Source organism: Leopardus geoffroyi, chromosome A1 (genome assembly GCF_018350155.1).
Source record: "Leopardus geoffroyi isolate Oge1 chromosome A1, O.geoffroyi_Oge1_pat1.0, whole genome shotgun sequence".
Classification (NCBI taxonomy): domain Eukaryota; kingdom Metazoa; phylum Chordata; class Mammalia; order Carnivora; family Felidae; genus Leopardus; species Leopardus geoffroyi.
Window position 1 is genome coordinate 20107436 of NC_059326.1, and position 21661 is coordinate 20129096.

General features: G+C 37.2%; 2 protein-coding genes across 4 annotated transcripts in view; one reads left to right on the plus strand and one right to left on the minus strand.

Annotated features, from left to right (window-relative positions):
• INTS6 (integrator complex subunit 6) overlaps nt 1-4759 on the plus strand; it is a 91924-nt gene extending 87165 nt beyond the window's left edge. For both annotated transcript variants that reach the window (XM_045475137.1, XM_045475134.1), the window contains one exon: nt 1480-4759. In XM_045475137.1, coding sequence (XP_045331093.1) covers nt 1480-1573 — 94 coding nt within the window. In that variant the 3' untranslated portion in view covers nt 1574-4759. The remainder of the gene's footprint in view (nt 1-1479) is intronic.
• The window catches only part of SERPINE3 (serpin family E member 3), a 34265-nt gene continuing 14593 nt past the window's right edge, over nt 1990-21661 (minus strand). For both annotated transcript variants that reach the window (XM_045475145.1, XM_045475143.1), the window contains exons 7-10: nt 16921-17021; nt 6160-6246; nt 5571-5654; nt 1990-3144 (exon numbers count right to left, since the gene is read on the minus strand). In XM_045475145.1, coding sequence (XP_045331101.1) covers nt 3101-3144; nt 5571-5654; nt 6160-6246; nt 16921-17021 — 316 coding nt within the window. In that variant the 3' untranslated portion in view covers nt 1990-3100. The remainder of the gene's footprint in view (nt 3145-5570; nt 5655-6159; nt 6247-16920; nt 17022-21661) is intronic.

A 21661-nucleotide genomic window follows, 5' to 3' on the forward strand; every position in this document is an offset into this window, starting at 1 on the left:
TGGGAAAACATGTAATTAAGGGGAGCAGAGTTGGACAAATGGGCCTTATTCTGATTGCTTCAGTAGCCCAGGATTATGTACTTTAGTACAAGGAATGTGGATCAAGATTATAAATGGTAACTATGAAGTGCAATTAACTGGAAAGCATAGTTGTATGAGTAGTGAGTACACAAAACATTTTTCTTTGAAGACTTCTTTAGTATTATAAGAAAACTTAGGGTTATCTCCTCTGACCTTTCAAATATACACAGCCTTTAAAAGTCCCCCAGTTTCTTCCATGCTATTCTTAAAGGCATTTTTAGATAGAGCAGTTACTTGTTTTTTTGTTTGTTTGTTTGGGTTTTTTTTGGAGTAGCTAGAGCATACACCACTTTGAGGGTTCAAAATAAGGCAGTAACTTTTCATGTTACTTATTTTGAGTATTTATTCTTTATGTAACATTCTGTCAGCTCAAACTTCATCATGGATTTAGCTATATTCCTGGTGGCCTGCACTCTCTACTTCTAACACCTTTTAGAGAGTTGTGTAATATTATGGTGGCTATTTATATTAATTTACAAGTAGAGAGGAAGTGGATATAGATTGGACAGTGTTTTTGGATATTCTAAAAAGCATCAGCAGTATTAATAACTTACGTAGACGAATACAATTTTAGTCTACTATATTAGTGAAGAAAATTTTAAATTGCCACTTGAACTTTCAATGTTTGCTATATTATCCTATACTGCAGATGTCTAATTATCCTTGATTTGTTAGCTTTCAAACTGTAATAGTAGGACACCAGGGTTTTTAAACGTTACTATCCAACTGTCATTTCTTCTTCCCTTTTGTGGGGATTATATTCATACTTTGTTCACATTCTTTCAACATACAACTTTTAAAGAGCATAGGAAGTACGGGCACTTGGGTGGCTCAGTCAGTTAAGCGTCCGACTTCAGCTCAGGTCCTGATCTCATGGTTCGTGAGTTCGAGCCCTGCGTCGGGCTCTGTGCTGACAGAGCCTGGAACCTGCTTCGGATTCTGTGTCTCTCCCTCTGTCTCTGCCCCTCCCCAGCTTGTTCTCGCTCTCTCTCTCTCTCTCTCTCTCTCTCAAAAATAAACAAACATTAAAAAAAAAAATTAAAGAGCATAAGAAGCTATTGGAATCATTGCTTTAGGAGTCCAAATTTTGTTGGAATATTTGTAACCCTTGTAAATGTTAGGTTTTTTTTTCTTTTTGGTTGTGGAACAAATATCTGACTTCCATTGTACCTGGGCCTGGATTATTTGTTTTAGGAACAAACTGCAATTCTGCACTGATAAAATAATTTGCTTATTATCTTCCAGTGGATTTTATATATCATAAAGTTGTTGTTTTTCATTTTCATTTTACTTTGAAAAATCTTCCCAAGGCAGTTTCTGTCTTTAAAAAAAGCATTATACTGATGTATATCCATTAAAAAGAAATTGAGAGTGCTATCACTTATTTTTTTTATACAGGTTTAAAAAGCGAATGCTAATAGAACAACTGGAGAACTTCTTGGATGAAATTCATCGACGAGCCAATCAGATCAACCATATTAATAGCAATTAAAAGAAAACAGAATGTGGCCACTTATTTCACTATCTTCTCCAAATACAAAGTAAATACAAGACTGTTGTGATCTTGAATTCATTTTTTGACATGCATTGTTGGCTATTTGAAATACTAAGAGCAAGTCTACAGATCCTTTTTCCATCATTTTACAGTGACCTTTTCTTCATTTTGGTTTATTTTTGTAATGTGAAAAATATCACTCTAAAACACATTTTTATTTAACAAACTAAAAATATTCCTCCAAATCTCTTGCTTGTCATTGACTCTTGCGTGTCAATTTCCCTCAGGTTCTATTTTCTTAAACCAACCTTTAAAATTGTCACCTCTGTTAAGGTTGAACTTTGCCAAAAAAAAAAATAATAAAAAGTTACTTTGTAATTTTTGGGGAAAAAAGCACATACATTAAAACTAGGTAATGTTTTGTATATACAGTTATTTTGGATATATTATTGTAAGTTGTACAAATGTATTTTGAAGAATATTTAAGAAAAGCACTTTTGTTATTCCATCAATAAATGCTCTATTTTACTCTTGTGTGGTTTAGGAAATAATCACATTTAAAGTAATCATTTAAAACCATCTTAAGGATAATGGAATTTTAAAGGCCTTGCTTTTTAAGCATTGGACAGATACACCACTTGAAGTTCATATTTGTTAAAGCTAACTGTAATTATCTGTTACATAATCTGCATTGTCTTTTTACTCTATGTTCTTAGATTTTGTTGGCTACACCAACATATTCCCATTTCTGCCTAGATAATAGAAGAGATGGTATCTGTGGCAAATAGGCAGACACTTTAAAAGCTGTTTAAAACGCAGACATCTTTGACATTATTGGTTTCCTTACTCCCCTTCAACGTCTTTTTCCGTTCTCACTAGGATTATGGGTGGCACTAAGTTGAAGCTGCCAGTTAGGGAGGTGTAAGTTTGGGGCACACCACATAGTCTGAAATGGCCAGCCTTTAGCAGCTTGATGCCATGCTTACAGAAGTCCCACAACAAATTGGGAGTTCACAGGGGATCTCTTTGTTTTCCTCTGCTGTTCTTACACTTAAACTCTTCATTTTGTTTAGAAGCTAAATGGAAAGGAAACAAATATTTAAGATGACTTTGCTCATTTTGTATTCCCCCTGAAATACCCAGGATAAGGAAAAACCAACACTATTCATTGTCCACTCTCAGTCCAACACAACCTCAGATGACTTCACTGAGGACGTTGACCCTGTGACCAGACTCCTCACTCACCTTTCATAGATCACTGCTGTGCCTTGTAGTGCTTTTGGGGTAACCAATAGAAAAGAAGGTTAAAATACATTTAGATTAACAGAGGGCAAAATAAATTTATAAAATTATAGTAAAATTGATGGAATTTTAGTTTCATAATATTTGAAAATCACATACCCTTATCTTTTTACACTTTCGTGGAACATTTTTAAAATTTCAGGGGTATAGCAGAATGCAATTGTAACTTTTTATGAAGAAAAGCATAGTTGACAGTGGAGAACATGCTTGAGATCTCTTAATTTAGTCTAGGGGATTTGAAACGCTCCCAATACTGAAGACAAATCCTGTCAAGAAAAAGAAGCATTTAATGTAACGTTACATAGTATTTTCATATGCAATTCTTTAAACCTTTTTTACCTCTACAAAATACCTTTAAAGCAGGATATCATTTCATAGATGGAATTGTCAAGGTAATTACCTGCAGTCACTGCTAAATTCAGGAGCTACACAAAATCCAGAATATATTGTCTGGATTTAATTGTCTTAAATTATGTATATTTAGATTCTGAGATTAATAGAAGGGATTACAAGTCATTCGGATAAAAGTTCATACTTAACAAGAATATTTAGGAAGGGGATTCAGTCTATTCCGATGTTTAGCAGCTTTCCTTATCAGGAAGTTCTTATTTCCATTTTATAGATTGCTCCTGAGGTGATCATCTTTAAACCCTTCACCTTGATTACATTCTGGGGATGAATCTGGGAAGAGCAGTTTGTTCAGTCTCCTCTTTCTGTCCTTAATCTCTCTGTCACCATACTCGACAGCCTCATCCAAAACCTAGTCATAAGGTTTGAAACTAATCAAAACTCAAGCTTAATATCCCATCTCGAAGGTTTTTTACATTTTAAGAAACTGGGCATATTAGTTAAATTAGTGAAATACTATAGAATTCTTGTAAGCAACGGGGGGTTGAATTTAAGGGGAATATCCTGTCTTTTTTGGCCCTCTAGGTCACTGGGTGACTTTAGGCTGGACAAATGGTATTCTCTAACAGTTTAATCTTGAGATTAAGATCGTTTTTCTTAACGTTCCCATATGTGTCCCATTTGTCAATGGATTCATTATTTGCCCTTATCAGTAAGATGTGTCCATTTGGTGTACTGAAGGCTGAGACTGATTTCTATCTCTTCGACACCCCTCTCACCAGGAGAGTAGTCACTGTGCCGTGTGTGGTGTGGGCAAGTACCTCCCAGAAAGAGGTAAATAAATTCACAAAGACTATATTCAGATGTGCGGCGGATTATGGAACTGGTTTTGGATTAGCCTTTTATGTTCATGTGTTTACTGAGGCAGTTCTGAAAACTCCTATCATCGAAACAGTGGTGTGTCCTTTACTAGTGCAGAGGTTTTACGTCATTGTTACGCAGCTGAATTCCAAAAGAGATATCGGTCTCTTTAACTGTCATCAACTTTTATTGGCTATCAGCTTTTGACAATGACCTTCCTATTTGCATTTAGTCCTGTCTCTGTTTCTTGAGGGAGTAGAGCCTGTCACTTTTTTCATCTTTCATTTTTTGGACATGTATCCTTTCTAAGAGAGGGCTCTCTGTTGCCTGTTCTGAGTGATAAGTGACAATTTCATCTAATAAACATGGGGATGGAATGATCATGGTGAAATCCTAGGAGGATATATTCTGTTGATGGACTTTTTCTCCCCAAATAATCCCCCAATAGATTATTTCCTAGTGAATGATTATCTTCATCCTTTTTGTCACAAAAGTGTTCCTTTGATTTCCAGCACAAGTTACAGCAGTATGCAAATGATTCTCAGATAAAATGATGTTGACAGTATTTCCTTAACAATTTGTGTAAAACTTATGCGTAATTTTCATTATTCTAACTTTTGACTTTTTTTTCTCTCCATAAATAAAAATAATGCCTGATGTTTAGTTAAAGTAGATCCACTTTTGCTTGATTTTGTTAGTCTTGTTCCATCCTATTTCTTTTTAACACATTGTTTCGACTTGCCAACAACTCTTTACTGAGAATCTCTTTTCCTTCCTAGGCTGATAAATAATGGGGAGGGGGGAGGGGGAAACACGGAGAGGAATACTTAGAATCCTTTTTCATCGCTGAAATGAGAGGAGCTCCGCTTGTCCCTCTGATGTGCTGAGGCTTTGCCTGGTCCATACCATTTCTGGCTTAAGATGAGGTTGTATAGTGGAACTAAGAAGTACTTGGGCAAACACTTGATTTTTGTGTAATTTCGGCCAGCTTGAGAAAGACCAACAGAAAAACTATAGAAATCTAGGTGCATTCACTAGAATACTGGGGTTGCTGAGTCGAAAGACTCCTTGGACACACTAGTGCCCTGAAGGAGCTATATCTTTTGTCCTACAGTGATGAGAAAGTGAGGCAACAATGGGGGGCGGGGGGGGGGGGAGTCAAGATTAATCACTTATATTACTTTCATGATCTTTCTGAGTCTTCCCCAGCAGTAGAAACCTGAATTTTTAAAAATCCACATCAACAAAAAAATGAGCCGAAAAGCCAAAAACCACACGGAGGGTATTAGTTTCCTTTGTAGTTAAGAAATGTTCCCCTTTCTCAGGATACGCGACAAGAAACTGGGAAGCTTCTGAAGCACCATAGAAACTAGCTAGAAGGAATGCTTGTTTTAGGCTGCAGTGGACAAATGGGCGCTTGTTGCTAGAGAGATGCTGATAAATATTTAATATATCTGAATGGTGTCCAGAAAGACTGTCATACCTGTGTTGGGTTCTCTCAGGAAAAAGAAGAATGGCCGATCTGCTTTAAAAAAAGGAATCCGAGACCTTTTCAGTAACAACAGAGCTGCAGGAGGGAAAGAATAGGAGACTTGCATTTTTTTATTCCTTTGAGGGAAGTCACTCTTAAAATTGGAGCCGAAGTCAGTTATATCCCTTGATTTCTGAAGAAATCAGAACATCCTAATGTATTTGTGTAGTGTTATGATGGGGTACAAATGGGAAAATTAAAGAGAAAAGATGCCACTTAGCAACCCTGTGTCCCATTTTCAAAATGTTCCATGGAATAAGTTCCTTACTGAAGGTAATTTTCAGAATGACTTCATCCCTTATTTCATGGGGATGATGGTACAAATCCTTTCCAAACTGGATTTCTCCTCTCTCACCATTTTTCAAACTCTTTGTGTTAACCTTCCTTTTTAAAAAATGCTATACCCCGTATACCACATCTGGACTTGGGGTTTTGAGTGGGAAAGTTTAGAAATGTGGAGATTGAACTGGACAAACCTAACAAAGGCATAGAAGGGCGAGAGGTATGACTTGAGCACTGCTGGACCCCTTGATGAACATACCGGTGGCTGTAGACGCCTTGCTGCCTTCCTCGGAAACCTCAATCTTGGCTTTGTGGATCGCTTCAGAAACATAAAAGCCATCTTGGCCTAATCCCAAGAAATAAAAATGTGAATTGCTTATTTCCATTTTTAATGCATTTGGCTTAAGGATTTGAGTGTACTTTTAAAGAACGTACTTAATGACAGTCTCATGCTGCTTACTATAGCTAGGGAGAGATTTGTGTGGAAAATTATGAAGCTGCGATTTTTTATGTAACTTTCAAAACCTCAGATTTGATGAGTTTAATAATTAACCCCTCCCAAATTAATATTTAGAGCTGTTTTTTCAATATTAATTTTCCCAAGTAACTTGTAGTTAATATTGAAATCCTCAGCCAGTATTTTCACCAGAGGATGTGTCAAAATGCAGATTCTGGAGTCCAAGAATCCTTTTTCAGCCAGCTTCTGAGATGGTTTCCCTTGAATGCTTTCTTGGACTGCATTTTCAGAGCCACTTTTAAATGACAGTTACAGGTTTGTACTATGGGCCTTAAAAGGCATAACTCAGGGTATTAAAAATGTGTCTCAAGCTGCATTCTATATACTGAGGTATATCAGTTATGCAATTAACTTGCATGGGCTAGCATCTGGGAAGATAATGAGAGGTCAGAACTATAATAGTTGTGTGCTATCAACTTCAAAGATGTAAGCTTAGCAAATAGGAATAGGAGTGATTAAGTTGGAGGAACTGACAGGTTTTTGTAATTTAACCATTAATCATTTTTAAACAGCTCTGCACAGTGAAATGGTACTTGACGACACAACATTGAAGGAAAGTAAGAACCTTTAGAACTAGAAGAAACTTCAGAAGTCAGTTATACCAACACTTTCATTTGAGAATGAGCTGTTAAGTGATCTGAAGTCATGCACTTGATAGAAGTAGAACTTGGGCCTTTGCAGGTTTTCTGACCGTGCAGCACCCATTTCTACCCCACTCCTCCACACAAACAATGCCACCTTTCAAAAAGTGTATTCTAGTCACCTCTCGCATGCCACTGGAAAGGGGTCTGTGGCATGAGCCTTAAAATAGTCATTTCAATATACATGTTGTATTTAGAGAGAGCTGTGTTTCATCTTAGACTAATTACATTGTTTTGCATTTTTCATGCACATACAAGGAGAAGCAAATGAGTGTCGTGAGAGCATAAAACCAGCCGAGTATAGGATATGCAGCAGGTTCATCCATCTTCTAAATAAGGTATACCCAGGAAATTGTGAGTTGGCTGTATTTGTTGTAAGAAACAGTTATTTTCCAGCATCATTGAAGGGGACCAGACAAGGGCCAGAGGAAGGGAAAAATCAATGGAAACATTGATCTGGTATCATTTGTCCTAAAACCAGTAAAGAATCTGATTTATTTAGATTTATTTAGAGACCTAGTTGGTCTCTAGGATCTGTAGGATCTTTTAGAAAGTAAATTTATCCCTAATTAATTGTCTCTCATTCGTTGAACGAACAAATGCAGTGCCAGAGTTAGAATTCTGTGGATGAAAAAAAAAAATGGTTCTTTGATGGTCATGAGGTTTTACTAATCTGTGATTTCATGACTATGGTATGGTGTCTGAACATTTAAAATAAGTGTTAATGAAGTTAGCAGAAGTTCACTATGAAACTCTATCAGCTAAAATGTAGTAAATGTGGTTGTGTTAGAGACCAGGCACCTTGACACAGTGTGAAAAATGGGACCAATTGGTATGAGTGAGTCTTTGGTTAGATAGACTTGGCTATTACAATTTCTGGATACTGCAGTCAAGGAGCTTCATTTAAAGAGCTTTTCTCCATCACACTACAGGAGTGGCCCGATAATTGACAGTTACATGTTGGCACAGCCAAGAGCCGTGGCCTGTCTTGCCCCAGCATCCACACCTCTCTTAAATTATATCTCTGGTAAGACTTAACATTTCAGAAGACCAACATTTGTGATCAAAACAAGAATTCAGGAGTCATCTGTAGGTTTGCGTTTTTCTTCTTGTGTGATCTTATATTACAGATCTCTATTTGCTTGCTTTTGTCAAGTAGCTACTGAAATGTTATGCAACTAATGAAGTCAACCTAGAAGAATCCAAGCACGGAGGAATCTTCCTACTTTGGGCTCATCTTTTCCTGTTGGCATTGTTGGCAGTTGCTTTGTGCCATTGAGGGTCATACAACCTGTTTTCCCCAAATTTGTTCCCAGATTGTTTATAGGTGCTATTCTATAAAAAGGGTTCCATGATGAATTAAGATGGGAAATGCAGGTTGAATAGTTTTGTGCTTTTGTTTTTACTAGTGGACTTCTTAGAGCTGATTATTTGCTAATGTTTGTAGTGAATCCCTGCAGGAAGACTGTAATATGTAGTGTTTAACCATAGAAAGACCCACACCATCCCCTGTCTCTAAATTGACCAGATTAGCATTGTGGGAAAGTGTAGCCCCCTATAAACCATTTGCTCCTATATTACATTTCATTATCCAAAGCAAAGTAGTAAGATTCTTCCTACCCTTCCTCCTGGCATACTCTCCACTCTTCCATAATATTGTCAAGTGTTTATGTCAACCTTTCTTTTTAGATTGTTAGCTTCTAGAAGGCAAAAGCTACTTGATCAGTTTTAAACCTTTTTTACTTCACCTAACATAAAAATGCTTGGTACATCTATGTGTTCAGTAAACGTTGGATGAGTGAATAATAGACACTCCTCATGTTGTACATTTGTTTCATTTCTCCATAAAACAGCTGCCTTAATATTCTTTAATCTGATTTCACCTGTAAGGAAATGTTGGTTGGTATCTATAAAATCATAGGGGTACAGTACAGAATAGGTCTTCGGCAAGTTTCACCCAAACGACTGTTTCAGTGTTCGCAGAGACCATCATTCTTTGTTCGTAGAGACCGCTTTCCCCTTTGTTCGTAGAGACCATCATTCTTTGTGTGTGGTTGATCAGTCTCAAAAGGCTTAAGAGTCTTCTTCATAATGACATCGTGTAAACACAAGACTTGGAAAATGTAAACCAATATCCCAACATTTGATCCTCAGCTTCTCATAATGTAGGATAAACATCATTTGCTGTGTTATTTGCCTTTCCAATTATTATTACTTACTATTGACAAATTTAGTGGCTTTAAAAAAGTTATTACCAGAATTTCCTTCTAGTTTATCTTTCTCCTCTTTTTATTGCTTAGTTGTAAAATATGGAATGTGTCCGTAAAATATGGAATGTAAAATATGGAATAGCACCGAGCCCAGGATATAGAGAGAGATTGCTTAAAAGAACCTGAAATGGCCCCTGAAGCCAGGATGTGGTTTGTTGCTTTCTCTATTCTCCTCTTGCCCACTTCTCTTGCCACCCTGGCTTTATTGGATTATAACTGATATAACATGTAAGTTTAAGGTGCACAATGTGATGATTTGATATATGTATATACTGCAAAATGATTACCACAATAAGATTAGTTAACACATTCATTGCCTCACATAGTTACAATTTTTTTTGCGTGTATTAAATTGTAAGATCTATTATCTTTGCAACTTTCAAATAGACAGTACAGTATTGTTGACTATAGTCACCATGCTGTACATTACATCCCTAGAACTTATAACTGGGAGTTCGTACACTTTGACCACCTTCACTCAACTCCCCAACTCCCCCGCTCCTTGCCTCTGGCAACCATCAATCTACTCTGTGTTTCTATGAGGTTTGATTTTGGTTTAGGTTCCACATGTAAGTGAGATTATATAGTGTTTGTCTTTCTGTATGATTTTTTTCACTTAGCATAGTGCCCTCAAGGTTTTTCTATGTTGTTGCCAATAGCAGGATTTCCTTCTTTTTTTGTGGCTAAATACTATTCCATCAAAATATATATACCACAGCTTCTTTATCCATTCTTCCGTTGATGGACACTTAGGTTTTTTTTCTGTATCTTGGCTATTGCAAATAATGCTGCTGTGAACACGAGGGTGCAGTTATCTCTTTGACAGTGATTTAATTTCCTTTGAATACATACTCAGAAGTAGAACTGCTAGATCATGTGGTAGTTCTATTTTTATTTTTTTGAGGAACCTCCATAGTGCTTTCCATAGTGGTTGGACTGATTTACATTCCCCTCAATAGTGCACAAGGGTTCCTTTTTCTATATCCTTGCCAGTATTTGTTATTTTTTGTCTTTTTGATAATAGCCATTCTAACAGGTATGAGGTGATATCTCACTGTAGTTTTGATTTGCATTTCCCTGACGATTAGCGATATTCACCATATGTCCATGTGCCTGTTGGCCATTTGAATAATCTTATTGGGAAAAACGTTCATTCAGATACTCTGTCCCATTTAAAAATCAGATTATTATTATTTGCAATTAAGTTGTGTGAGTTCCCTATATATTTTAGATATTAATCTTTTAGATATGTGGTTTATAAATATTTTCTCCCATTCTGTAGGTTGCCTTTTCATTTTGTTAGTTTTTTCTTTTGCTATGAAGATGCTTTTAGTTTGATGTAGTCCCACTTGTTTATAGCTTTTGTTGCTTATACTTTTGGTGTCAGATCCAAAAAATCATTGCCAAGACCAATTTCAAGGAACTTTTCTCCTATGTTTTCTTCTAGGAGTTTTATGGTTTCAGACATTTAAGTCTCTAATCCATTTTGAGTTAATTTTTGTGAATGTTATAAAATAGGGGTCCAGTTTTATTCTTTTGCATCTGAATATCCAGTTTTCCCAGCACCATTTATTGAAAAGACTATCTTTTCTCCATTGAGTAATATTCCTTGTCAAATATTAGATGATTGTATATACATAGATTTAGTTCTGGGGTCTTGATTCTGTCCCATTTCCCTATGTGTCTGTTTTTATGCCAGTACCTTACTGTTTTGATTACTATATATTCATAATACAGTTTGAACTCAGGAAGTGTGATCCCTTTAGCTTTGTTTTTTTCTCAGGATTGCTTTGGATATTTGGGGATTTTTTTTGGTTCCATATGAATTTTAGAGTTTTTTTTTTTCTATTTCTGTGGAAAATGTTATTGGCATTGGCATTTTGGTAGGGAGTGCATTGAAGCTGAGGATTTATTTGGGTAGAATAGACCCTTTAACAATATTAATTTTTCTAATCCATGAACACAGGATATTTTTCCATTTATTTGTATATTTTTCAATTTCTTTCATCAATGTGCTGTGGTTTGCAATGTAGAGATAGTTCACCTCCCTTGGTTAAATTTATTCCTAAGTATTTTAATGTTTCTGATGCAACTATAAATGAAACGGAATTGTTTTCTTTATTTCTTTTTCAGGTACTTCATTGTTAGTGTAAAGAAACACAACTGATACTTGCATGTTCATTTTGTATCCTGCAACTTTACTGAATTCATTGATCTTTTGTAATTATGTGTCACTATTACAATATTAGAGAATCTAATTTTGACTATATATTTACCATTACCAATAATTTTTAGATATTCATACATTTTTACAACATTAATTAGCATCCTTTTATTTCAACTTGAAGAATGTCCTTTAGCATATCTTGTAAGGCAGGTCTAGTGGTGATAAACTCCCTTAGTTTTTGTTGGTTTGGAAAACTTTTATCTTTGCTTCACTTGTGAAGGACAACTTTGCCAGGTATACTATTCTTGGTTGACAGGGTTGGGTTTTTTTTCCCCCCCTCCAAAATTTTGTATATGTCATTCCACTATATCCTGGCCTGTAGTTTCTGTTGAGAAATCCATTGGTCACCTTATGTGGGTTCTCTTGTATGTAACTTGTTTCTCTCTCTTGCAGCTTTTAAAATTCTTTGACTTTCAACAATTTAATTATAATGTGTTTTGGTGTAGCCTTTTTTGGGTTCAACCTATTGGGATTCCTTGGGCATTATGAATCTGGAAACCCCTTTCATCTCCCCATGTTTGGAAAGCTTTCAGCCATTATTGCTTTAAGTAGTTTCTCTTTTTCACCCCTCATTTTTTGGAATTCTCATTATGAGTATATGTTTTTTCCTGTGGAGTTCCCAATTCCTATAGGCTTTCTTCAGTCTTTCATTCTTTTTATTTTTTTTTTTTTTCTCTTCTGACTAGATAATTTCAAACGACTTATCTTCTAGTTCATTGATTCTTTCCTCTGCTTGGCTGAGTCTGTTGTTGAAGCTCTTTATTGAATTCTTTGGTGCAGTCATTGTACTCTTCAGCTCTAGAATCTCTGTTTAGTTTTTTTGTTTTGTTTTGTTTGATGGTTTCTATTTCTTTCTTGAACTTTTAATTTTGTTCATGCATTGTTTCCCAAATATTGTTTCGTTGTCTGTGTGTTCTTGTAGTCTGCTGAACTGTTTTAAGAGGATTATCTGAATTGTTTGCCAGACAGTTCATACATCTCCATTTCTTTAGGGTAGTTATTGGAGCTTTATTCATTTCTTTTGATGATGTCATATTTTTCTGATTTTTCATGATCCTTGCTTCTTTGTATTGGTATCTGTGCATTTAAGTAAGTAGTCTCCTTTTCCAGGCTTTACAGGTTTGCTTTGGCAAGTAAAGACTTTTACCAATTAGCTGATAGCATTTGTGGGTAGGTGGGGCTTGCTATCAGGATCTCTATTTGGGCAAAGCCTCTCCATGTGCTCTGAGGTTGCAGGGGGCTGCTGCTGGCTGGGTTCTGTGGTTGGGTGGGACTGCTGGTTGGGTTCTGTATTCAAGTGGTCTGCTGGGTGGGCTCCCTGTTTAGGTGGGGCTTCTGGCTATGACCCACTGTCAGGTTAAGCCACTAGCCCTGCAATCAACTCTGGTCAAATGGGGTTGTAGGCTGTGTTCCCTGACAGAGTAGTGCCACTGGTTGGACACCATGACTGGGTAGTTATGGGATGGGCTCCACGATCCTTCCTGGTCAGGTGGAGTCTCACACTGTGATTCCCAAGTGGATGGTGCTGCCAGCTGTGCCCTGAAGATGGGTGGGGATGCAGACTGGGCTCTGTGACTTGGTAACACTGTGGGCTGGGCTACAAGGATTCCCAAAGTCATTTCTTCAGGCTCTTTGGTTACTTGGGGGTAGGGGATATGCTCAACAGTTGGGCAGGGCTGCTGGCCAGGATCTCTGCCCAAGCACAGCTGTAGGATGGGTTTCTCAGCTATCTGAGTTCTCTGGTCAGGCTTCCTCAATGGATGGGACTTGAGATTATGCTTAGGTGTCGGGCAGGGCTGTGAATTCACTTTTCTTCAAGGTAGAGTGGTAGTACGGTCCATTGATTAGGTAGTATAGTCCACTGACTGTAGAATCAGGCAGAACTGCCAACCAAGCTCTCTAGCCAGATGGGGTAACCAGGCTGGCTTTGTAAGTGGGAATTGCTTTTAGCTGAGGTCTTTGCTTGGGTACTGCTACAGGCAGGAACATGGTCTGCCAAGGTTTGAAGGCTGGTTCATGTAAGGTTTGCCCTCCCGCCCCATCTCTATCTGATTATTAGTTATCTTCAGGAGGCAAGATCTGAATAGACCTTCTAGAAAGTGTCCTGGAAGAGTTGGGTGTCCACCTTGGCTCCCTTTTCTCACTGGAGAAACTGTAGTAGGCCTGGAAGGGCCCTCTTGGTGCACTGCCGTGTCAGCCTGGAGGAAGGGTGATGCAGTCCGAGTGTAGCTGCTCCTCTTACCTTTCTAATGTGGTCCTTCTCAGTCTCTGTGGTTCAGAGGGGTGCTTCAGCTTCACATCTGGGAGCTGGGATTTTCACAGTGGTGACTTGTCTATGGATAGTTGTTAGGTGGCCTACTTGGGAGGGGAACTGAAGTTGGGAATGATCTAGCTGACAATCTTGCCGACCTAGTGCAGTGCTGATCAGTCATCTGGTGTGGCATAAGTTAACTTCAGTATGCAACCAAACAACTATGTGTGCTTTGCTCATTTAAGTTGTAGTAACTTGGAGTTTGTAGTTCTTACCGAACAGAGTTCAGAACCTAATTACTCCTTTGTAAAAGTCAAGAATAAGATAGTTTCTTCAAAGGTTTAAGTTTGTGCAAAAGAAGTATTTCTTGGATTAGGAAGCATGGGTTTGTATCAAAGCCTGCTGATCCTTCTGATTACTCAAGAAGTAAATCTCTAGCTGATATCTTTAGTGTAAGTGAAACTGGAATCACTCTTAAAAGCTTTATAACATGTAGTATCAAGGGTGCCTGGGGAGAAAAATGATAGCCTAGGCTCAGTTGGGCCTTAAGATGATATTGAACGTTTTTTTTTCAGGCAGCATAAAAGGATTTGATGCCATGAAGGAAGAGATAGGCGAGTAGTGACTTTTAAATGTGGAAGGAGAACTTGAGTAAAGTGATTCTGGGCATTGGAACCAAATGGAGAGGAAAGGCCAAACGTCCTGTAGTTTGAGCTTCTGTCAATAGTACAAAACTACTTGGTAACTTCTCGTTAATTGTAAGAAGGGAGACCAGCATTTTCTGATGACTTATTTTCTGGCAAGCTGTCTGCTGATAGTTTGTGACATGTTGAGGAATTTTATTTCCATAAGTAAGATATGAGATGGGTGGTAGCGACCTCATTTTAGGAATGATGAAACTATTTGTTAGACAGAGTCAGTCACCATGTCTCTATAATGAAGTCAACAGCCCACTTAAGCATAGAAGTGACTAGTCTCTTGATTATGTTTAAAGAAGGGCGTTGGAAAACAATACTTTAGTTGGTAAACTTTATCCGTAAAGGTCAAGATACTAAATACTTTAGCAACTGCAGGCCATATAGCATCTGTTGCAACTGCCTAATTCTGCAGTGTAGCAGGAATACAACCATAGATGATCTGTAAAAAAATGGGAGTGGCTATGTTTCATTAAAACTTTATAAAAACAGGGATGGGTCATTATTTGGTGATACATCTTATTAGAGGAACAAAGCTTTATGGGAGAAGATAAGGCTGATGTGTTTTATCACGTAAGATATTTGAATTCGAGCTTCACACTTGGCACATGCTAACTCTGCTTGATAAGTAGTTAACAACTTAAATCAATGAGCCTATATTTCTGCTGATTTGAACAAATATACATAGACCTTAATTGCATTATAAAAAAGGTACCAAAAAAAATGTTCTTTCTAAAGTAGGTTGCTTGTTACATCTTGTCAGGAGAGCTTATGGGCCTTGAAAATCTTTACCAGTAGGGGAGCTGCATGATGTGGGTCAAGCTCAGTCCTGTTTGAGGATACAGGATTAATGGCACTTTGAGATGTACTTCCAGGACATAAAGGCAGAGAGATTAAGAGCTATGAAGGAACAATCAATGTCATAGTGACTAACTGAATGTAGTGTTGTAGAAGAAAAGGTAAAAATGGCCCCAGAGTTTTGAACTAGAATGATCAAAAGAAGAATAGTATCATCATCAACAACAGGAATGCCCTAGCTGAGGTCTGGAGTCACAAGAAGACACTGTGATTGCATTTTGTACATTATTACAGATAGAACATACTGAAGTTCTTAATCCCTTCCTCTTTCCTTGACCTCTGATCCTTTCACTCTATTGTTCTTCTATTCCCTACAGTGTCAGATTATGCCTGCGTCACCAAGGAAATTTTCTGGTTGAGTCATTCAACCAAGACAACAATATTTATTGGATATCCACAGTGTGTCAAGCATTGTTGGGGGCACTGTGCCCAAACTTGACTAGTGCTTTGATTATCTCTTTGCATGTCTAGGTAATGAGTACACAGCTGGTGGGTTTTAAACACTCTAGAATAGATCCTTCCTCCTGTGCTTTATTTGATAAGTAACTGCCATTTAGTCTGTCTGGTCACATCTAAAGCACAAGCCAAGACTGCTTTTGTGGACCAAATTCCTGTGTGTGTGTGTGTGTGTGTGTGTGTGTGTGTGATTGCTTAAAAAAGATTTTGAGTAATGCTTTAGAAAACTCTGTGTTATGAGGTTCTAGCATTTTAAGTGGAGATTCTAAACAAAAATAATAAAAAAAAAATAAAGTGGAGATTCTGAAGCTCTTTGGGCACAGAAAGCATCAAGGTCCATGAAGATGCCAATGGGTATTAGTATCCAGAGCAGAAACAAACCTGAGCCTTTGGAGTTAGAAATAGTTTATCTAATGGTTTCTGAGAGGATTCTGGAACATAAGGTTTTGGCATTCCATTCTTTTTAAATATTTGATGTAAGTTCCCTGTCAAATCATAAGCAAATACAGTTCCTATTGATTAGTAGTAGCATGTCCACTAGGGGCAAATAAATTTAATATGGACTTTGGGAAGGAGAACATTTTAGGGCAAGGTTACAGGTACGTGAGTAACTTGAAGAAAGGAAGTTGGGTGGTTGAGGGAAAGTTTCAAGGTTAGCTTATTAGAAGCCAGAAGTGATACAAGGAGGGAGGGAGAGGGAGGAGGTAGGAACAAAGGGCGACTGTGAGGCTGGCATGACAGTGGGAGGTCAGAATGAAGACCTCTGTTGTTGAACCACTGTCTCTGGCAGGTTCCTAGTCATGATAGGCAGAGGGAGGGTGAGTTGTATTGTGTTCTACGGCCATTGACCTCGCCCTGAAGGTGGTCTCCCAAAACGGTGCTTAAAGGTTTCAAGAAACACTCCTCCCCCACAAAGTCCAACTCAAATTTGACTGTTATCTGAAGCAACATATTTTTATATAAAGCAAAGCTCTTTCTTTATCCTTTTAAAAATGTTAACTCTGACTGTACCATTGAAACCTCTGTAGATGAAAATCCCTTAATCAAAGTATGACAAAGCTGCCCCCAAGCACAATGCCAAAAAGCTTGAAAGAAGAAGTGTTACCTGAAATTCCTTTCAAGTTAGCTTTGAGTGGATCAAAAAGATCGGTGACTCCCCAAGAATTTAAAATGCTTTTTAAATTGAAATGATTTTGGATCCTGAATCTAAAAAACAAAAGCAAACCATCAACTTTCATTTAAAAATCTCATTCAAAATATTTTCATACACACCACGACTGCCAAACTCCCTAACTTGGAAGTCAGGGATCTCCAGCCTCATTTCTAGCTTTGTATTTCATAGCTCCTTCTCATAAACCCTACACACTGACTAGTCTGACCACACAGGGCTCTCTCCCACCTCTGTATCTTTGCTTCTGTTGTTCTTTCCAGGTCTTTTCCATGTCCTTTGATTGCCTTTGAGTTACTACTCTTTCCTCCAAGTCCAATGCAATTGTGATCCCCTCCTCCCCTCTCCAGCTGTTTTGTGGCATTTGGTCTTTAAAGCCCCATTAACACTTTTTATGTTCTGCTCTTTGGATGTATAGAACATTCTGCTTCCTATTACTGTTATCTATGATATTGTAAATGACTTGAGACGCTATCCCAGCTTTTTTTATTTCCTAATAGTAACTAATATTTAATGGGTGCTCACCGTGTGCTAGGCACTAGTTTTTTTATGTGGATTACCTATGTGCTTTATGTGGATTATCTAATTTCATCTTCACATAGTTATGTTATTATTATCCTCATTTTACAGGTGAAAAAACTGACGCCTAAAGAGATTAAGACACTTTCCCGAGATGACATAAACAGTACGTGGTGGAGCTCAACTCAAAGCAAGGCTGTTTGAGTGCAAAGCCCGTGCCCTTGGCATCTACACTTTGCTACCTCCTGTCTCCTGAGGCATCTCACATAGTAGGTGCAGAAAAGAAGTTGTTGACTAATCAACAACTAACAGTGTGTCTCATTTAACATATTTATATTTGATAAGACATATTTTTCTGTTTGCTGCGTGCAGTGTGTGTCTTTGATGCACAGGAGGGAAGGAATGCAAGTTAAAGTTTTGGTTTTCCTAATAAGTCCTGAGAGCAGGAAGAATCAACACACCAACTTTGTAATATTTCTCCAAGGGCCAGGCATTTGCAATTTTATTGTTCAAGGAGGCTTTAAAAGGATTGCTCACATTATTTTTCTTTGAAAATAAAAAAGTTTGAAATGGCATTTAGACGGTCTTTTTGTATAAACTCTCCAGAACTTGTACAAGAGTAAAAATACTGGAAAAGACCATTTACTATCAAAGGTTTTCATTGCCATACAAGACAATGTGCCCAATATTTTAAACAGAAGTATCAGATTTTCCCATAAATATATGTTTTGGATCTTTAGAACGGTTTCCCAAAAAGATACATATGCTTTCTCCAACTATGCTGACATTCTCAAAACAATTTTGCATTACCTCTTCTGAAATTTTCATAAATGCTTAAAACACATTCTTTTTGAAAACTCTTAATACTGAAACACAGGGGTTAAGAGCATGAACTTGGGAGTTCATTGCCAGGGTTTGAATCCCAGCTCAGCCTCTTACTAGCTGAGTGACCTGGGGTAAGTTACTTTACCTCTCTTTGCCTCGGTTTCCTCATTTGTGAAATGAGCATAATAGTAGTGCTTAGTTCTTAGCTTTGTGAAAATTAAGCGAAATAATTCTTATAAAGTGCTTAGAACAATGCCCAGTACAGCTCATACACTTCAATGCTACCATTGTGGTTTTAGTGTTTCTCAGGAATATTAAGAAAAAGCTAAGGGATATTGGAAGCCAAATATGGTGATTATGGTAGTTGATAAAACTGGGTAATATCATTTTTAGTAACTAAAGGTAATAGTGAGGTATGACCCTAAAAGGCGAGAGTAATTTTTTTTAAGTTTATTTATTTATTTTGAAGAGAGACAGAGAGAGAGAGAGACTGCGCAAGTCGGGGAGGGGCAGAGAGACAGGGAGAGAGAGAATCCCAAGCATTATCCGTGCTGTCAGCTCAGAGCCCGACATGGGGCTTGAACTCATGAACCGTGAGATCATGACCTGAGCCAAAATCAAGAGTCAGACACCCAACCAAATGAGTCACCCAGGCACCCAATTTTTTTCTTATATGGCTATGAAGGCCAGCCCAGAAGGAATGTTTCAAAAATATCTTGAGTGGAAAAATTGCCCTTTACCAAAACCAGACAATGATATCATGAGAAAAGAAAACTAGACAAATATCCCTTATGAATAAAGATGCAAAATCCTCAACAAATACTAGCAAATTGAATCCAGCAATATATAAATCCCATCATGACCAAGTGAGATTTATCCCAGGAATGCAAGGTGGGTTTAACATATGAAAATCAATGTCAAACACCGTATTAACAGAATAAAGGACAAAGGTCACATGATCATCTCAATAAATGCAGAAAAGCGTGTGAAAAAAAGCCAACACTCTTTCATGAAAACAAAAATCACTCAGTAAACTTGGGATATAAGAGAACTTTTTCAACCTTAAAAAGGGTCTCCACAGAAAACCCACAGCTTGCATCATACTGAATGGTAATGGTAAAAGACTGAACGCTTTCCTCCTAAGATCAGGAATCAGACCAGGATGTTCACCACTTTTATTTAACATCGTAGTGATAGGTGTGCAGAGCAATTATGCCAGAAAAAGAAATAAAATGCGTCCAGATTAGAAAGGAAGAAGTAAACCTATCTCTATTCACAGATGACTTGGTCTTGTATATAGAAAATCTTAAGGAATATATACACACAGAGGAAAAACTACTAGAACTAATAAATGATTTTGCCAAGGTGACAGGATGTGAGATCAAGGTACAAAAAGTCAATGGCTTTTTTTATATTAGCAATGAACAGTCTGAAAATAAAATCCCATTGATAACAGCATCAAAAGGAATAAAATACTTAGGGTTTTAACAAAAGAAATGCAAAACTTGTATACTGAAAACTAAAAGCTAAAAAACATAATTGAAAGAAACTGAAGAAAACATCAATAAAGTGAAAAACATCCTGTGTACAGATTGCAACAGCTAATGTTGTTAGAAAGCAATATTCCCAAACTGATCTACAGAGTAAATATAATAATCATCAAAAGTTCAGCTGCCTTTTTGACCAAAACTGATAACCTGATCCTAAAATTACCATGAAAATGTATGGAACCCAGAATAGCCAAATAATTCTTGAAAAAAGAAGAACAAAGTTGAAGCACTAACATATCCTGATTTCTAAACATTATAGTAATCGAGACTGAATAATACTGAGTAAATTGTAGACATTTATGCCTATAGAATAGAATTGAAAGTCTAAAAATAAACCCATTCATTTATGGTCAATGAATTTCAAGAAAGGTACCAAGAAAATTCAATGGAAAAACAAATAGTCGTTTCAATAAATGGTGCTGGGACACAGCAATTGCCCTGCTAGGTATTTACCCAAAGGATACAAAAATACAGATTGAAAGGGGTATATGCCCCCTGATGTTTATAGCAGCATTATCAACAACAGCCAAACTATGGAGAGAGCCCAAATGTCCATTGACTGATGAATGGATAAAGAATATTATGGTTTATACCCATACACACACACACACACACACACACACACACACACACAGTGGAATATTACTCAGCCATCAAAAAGAATGAAATCTTGCCATTTGCAATGATGGGGATGGAACTAGAGTGTATTACACTAAGTGAAATAAGCCAGTCAAAGAAAGGCAAATACCATATGATTTCACTCATATGTGGAATTTAAAAAACAAAACATGACATTAGGGGAAGGGAAGGAAAAATAAAATAAGATAAAAACAGAGAGAGAGGCAAACTATAAGAGACTCTTAGAGAACAAAGTGAGGGTTCCTGGAGGGGAGGTGGGTGGGGGGATGGGCTAAATGGGTGATACGCAATAAGGAGAGCACTTGTTGGGATGAACATTGGGTATTATATGTAAGTGATGAATCACTAAATTCTCCTCCTGAAACCAATACTACACTACACGTTAACTAACTTGAATTTACATAAAATCTTGGAAGAAAAAAAATCATGCTGGGACAACTGGATAACCACATGCAAAGAATGAAATTGGACCTCTGCCTCATTATACATACAAAAATTAATTCAAAATGAGTCAGAGACCTAAATATAAGAGCTAAGACTATAAAATTGCTAGAAAAAACACAGACATAGATCTTTGTGATCTTGGTTAAACAATGTTTTCTTAGATACGACATTAAAAGAAGCATAAGAAACAAAAGAAAAAATAAATTAACTGAACTTCATTAAAATTAAAAGCTTTTGTACTTCAAAGGACATCCTCAATGGTTAGAGTGGAAGAGAGCCAAAGCATAAGAGACTCTTAAAAACTGAGAACAAACTGAGGGTTGATGGGGGGTGGGAGGGAGGGGAGGGTGGGTGATGGGTCTTGAGGAGGGCACCTTTTGGGATAAGTACTGGGTGTTGTATGGAAACCAATTTGACAATAAACTTCATATATTGAAAAAAAAAACAGGACATCCTCAATAAAGTAAAAAGACAACCCATGAAATGGGAGAAAATATTTGCAAATTATATATCTGATAAAGGACTAATAGCCAGAATATATAAAGCACCATGACAACTCAACAATAAAAAGACAACCTATTTAAAAATGGAGAAAAGATTCAAATAGATACTTCTTCAAAAGAGATATGTAAATGTTCAACAAGCACATGACAATATGCTTGACGTCATCGGTCATTAGAGAAATGCAAATGGAAGTCACA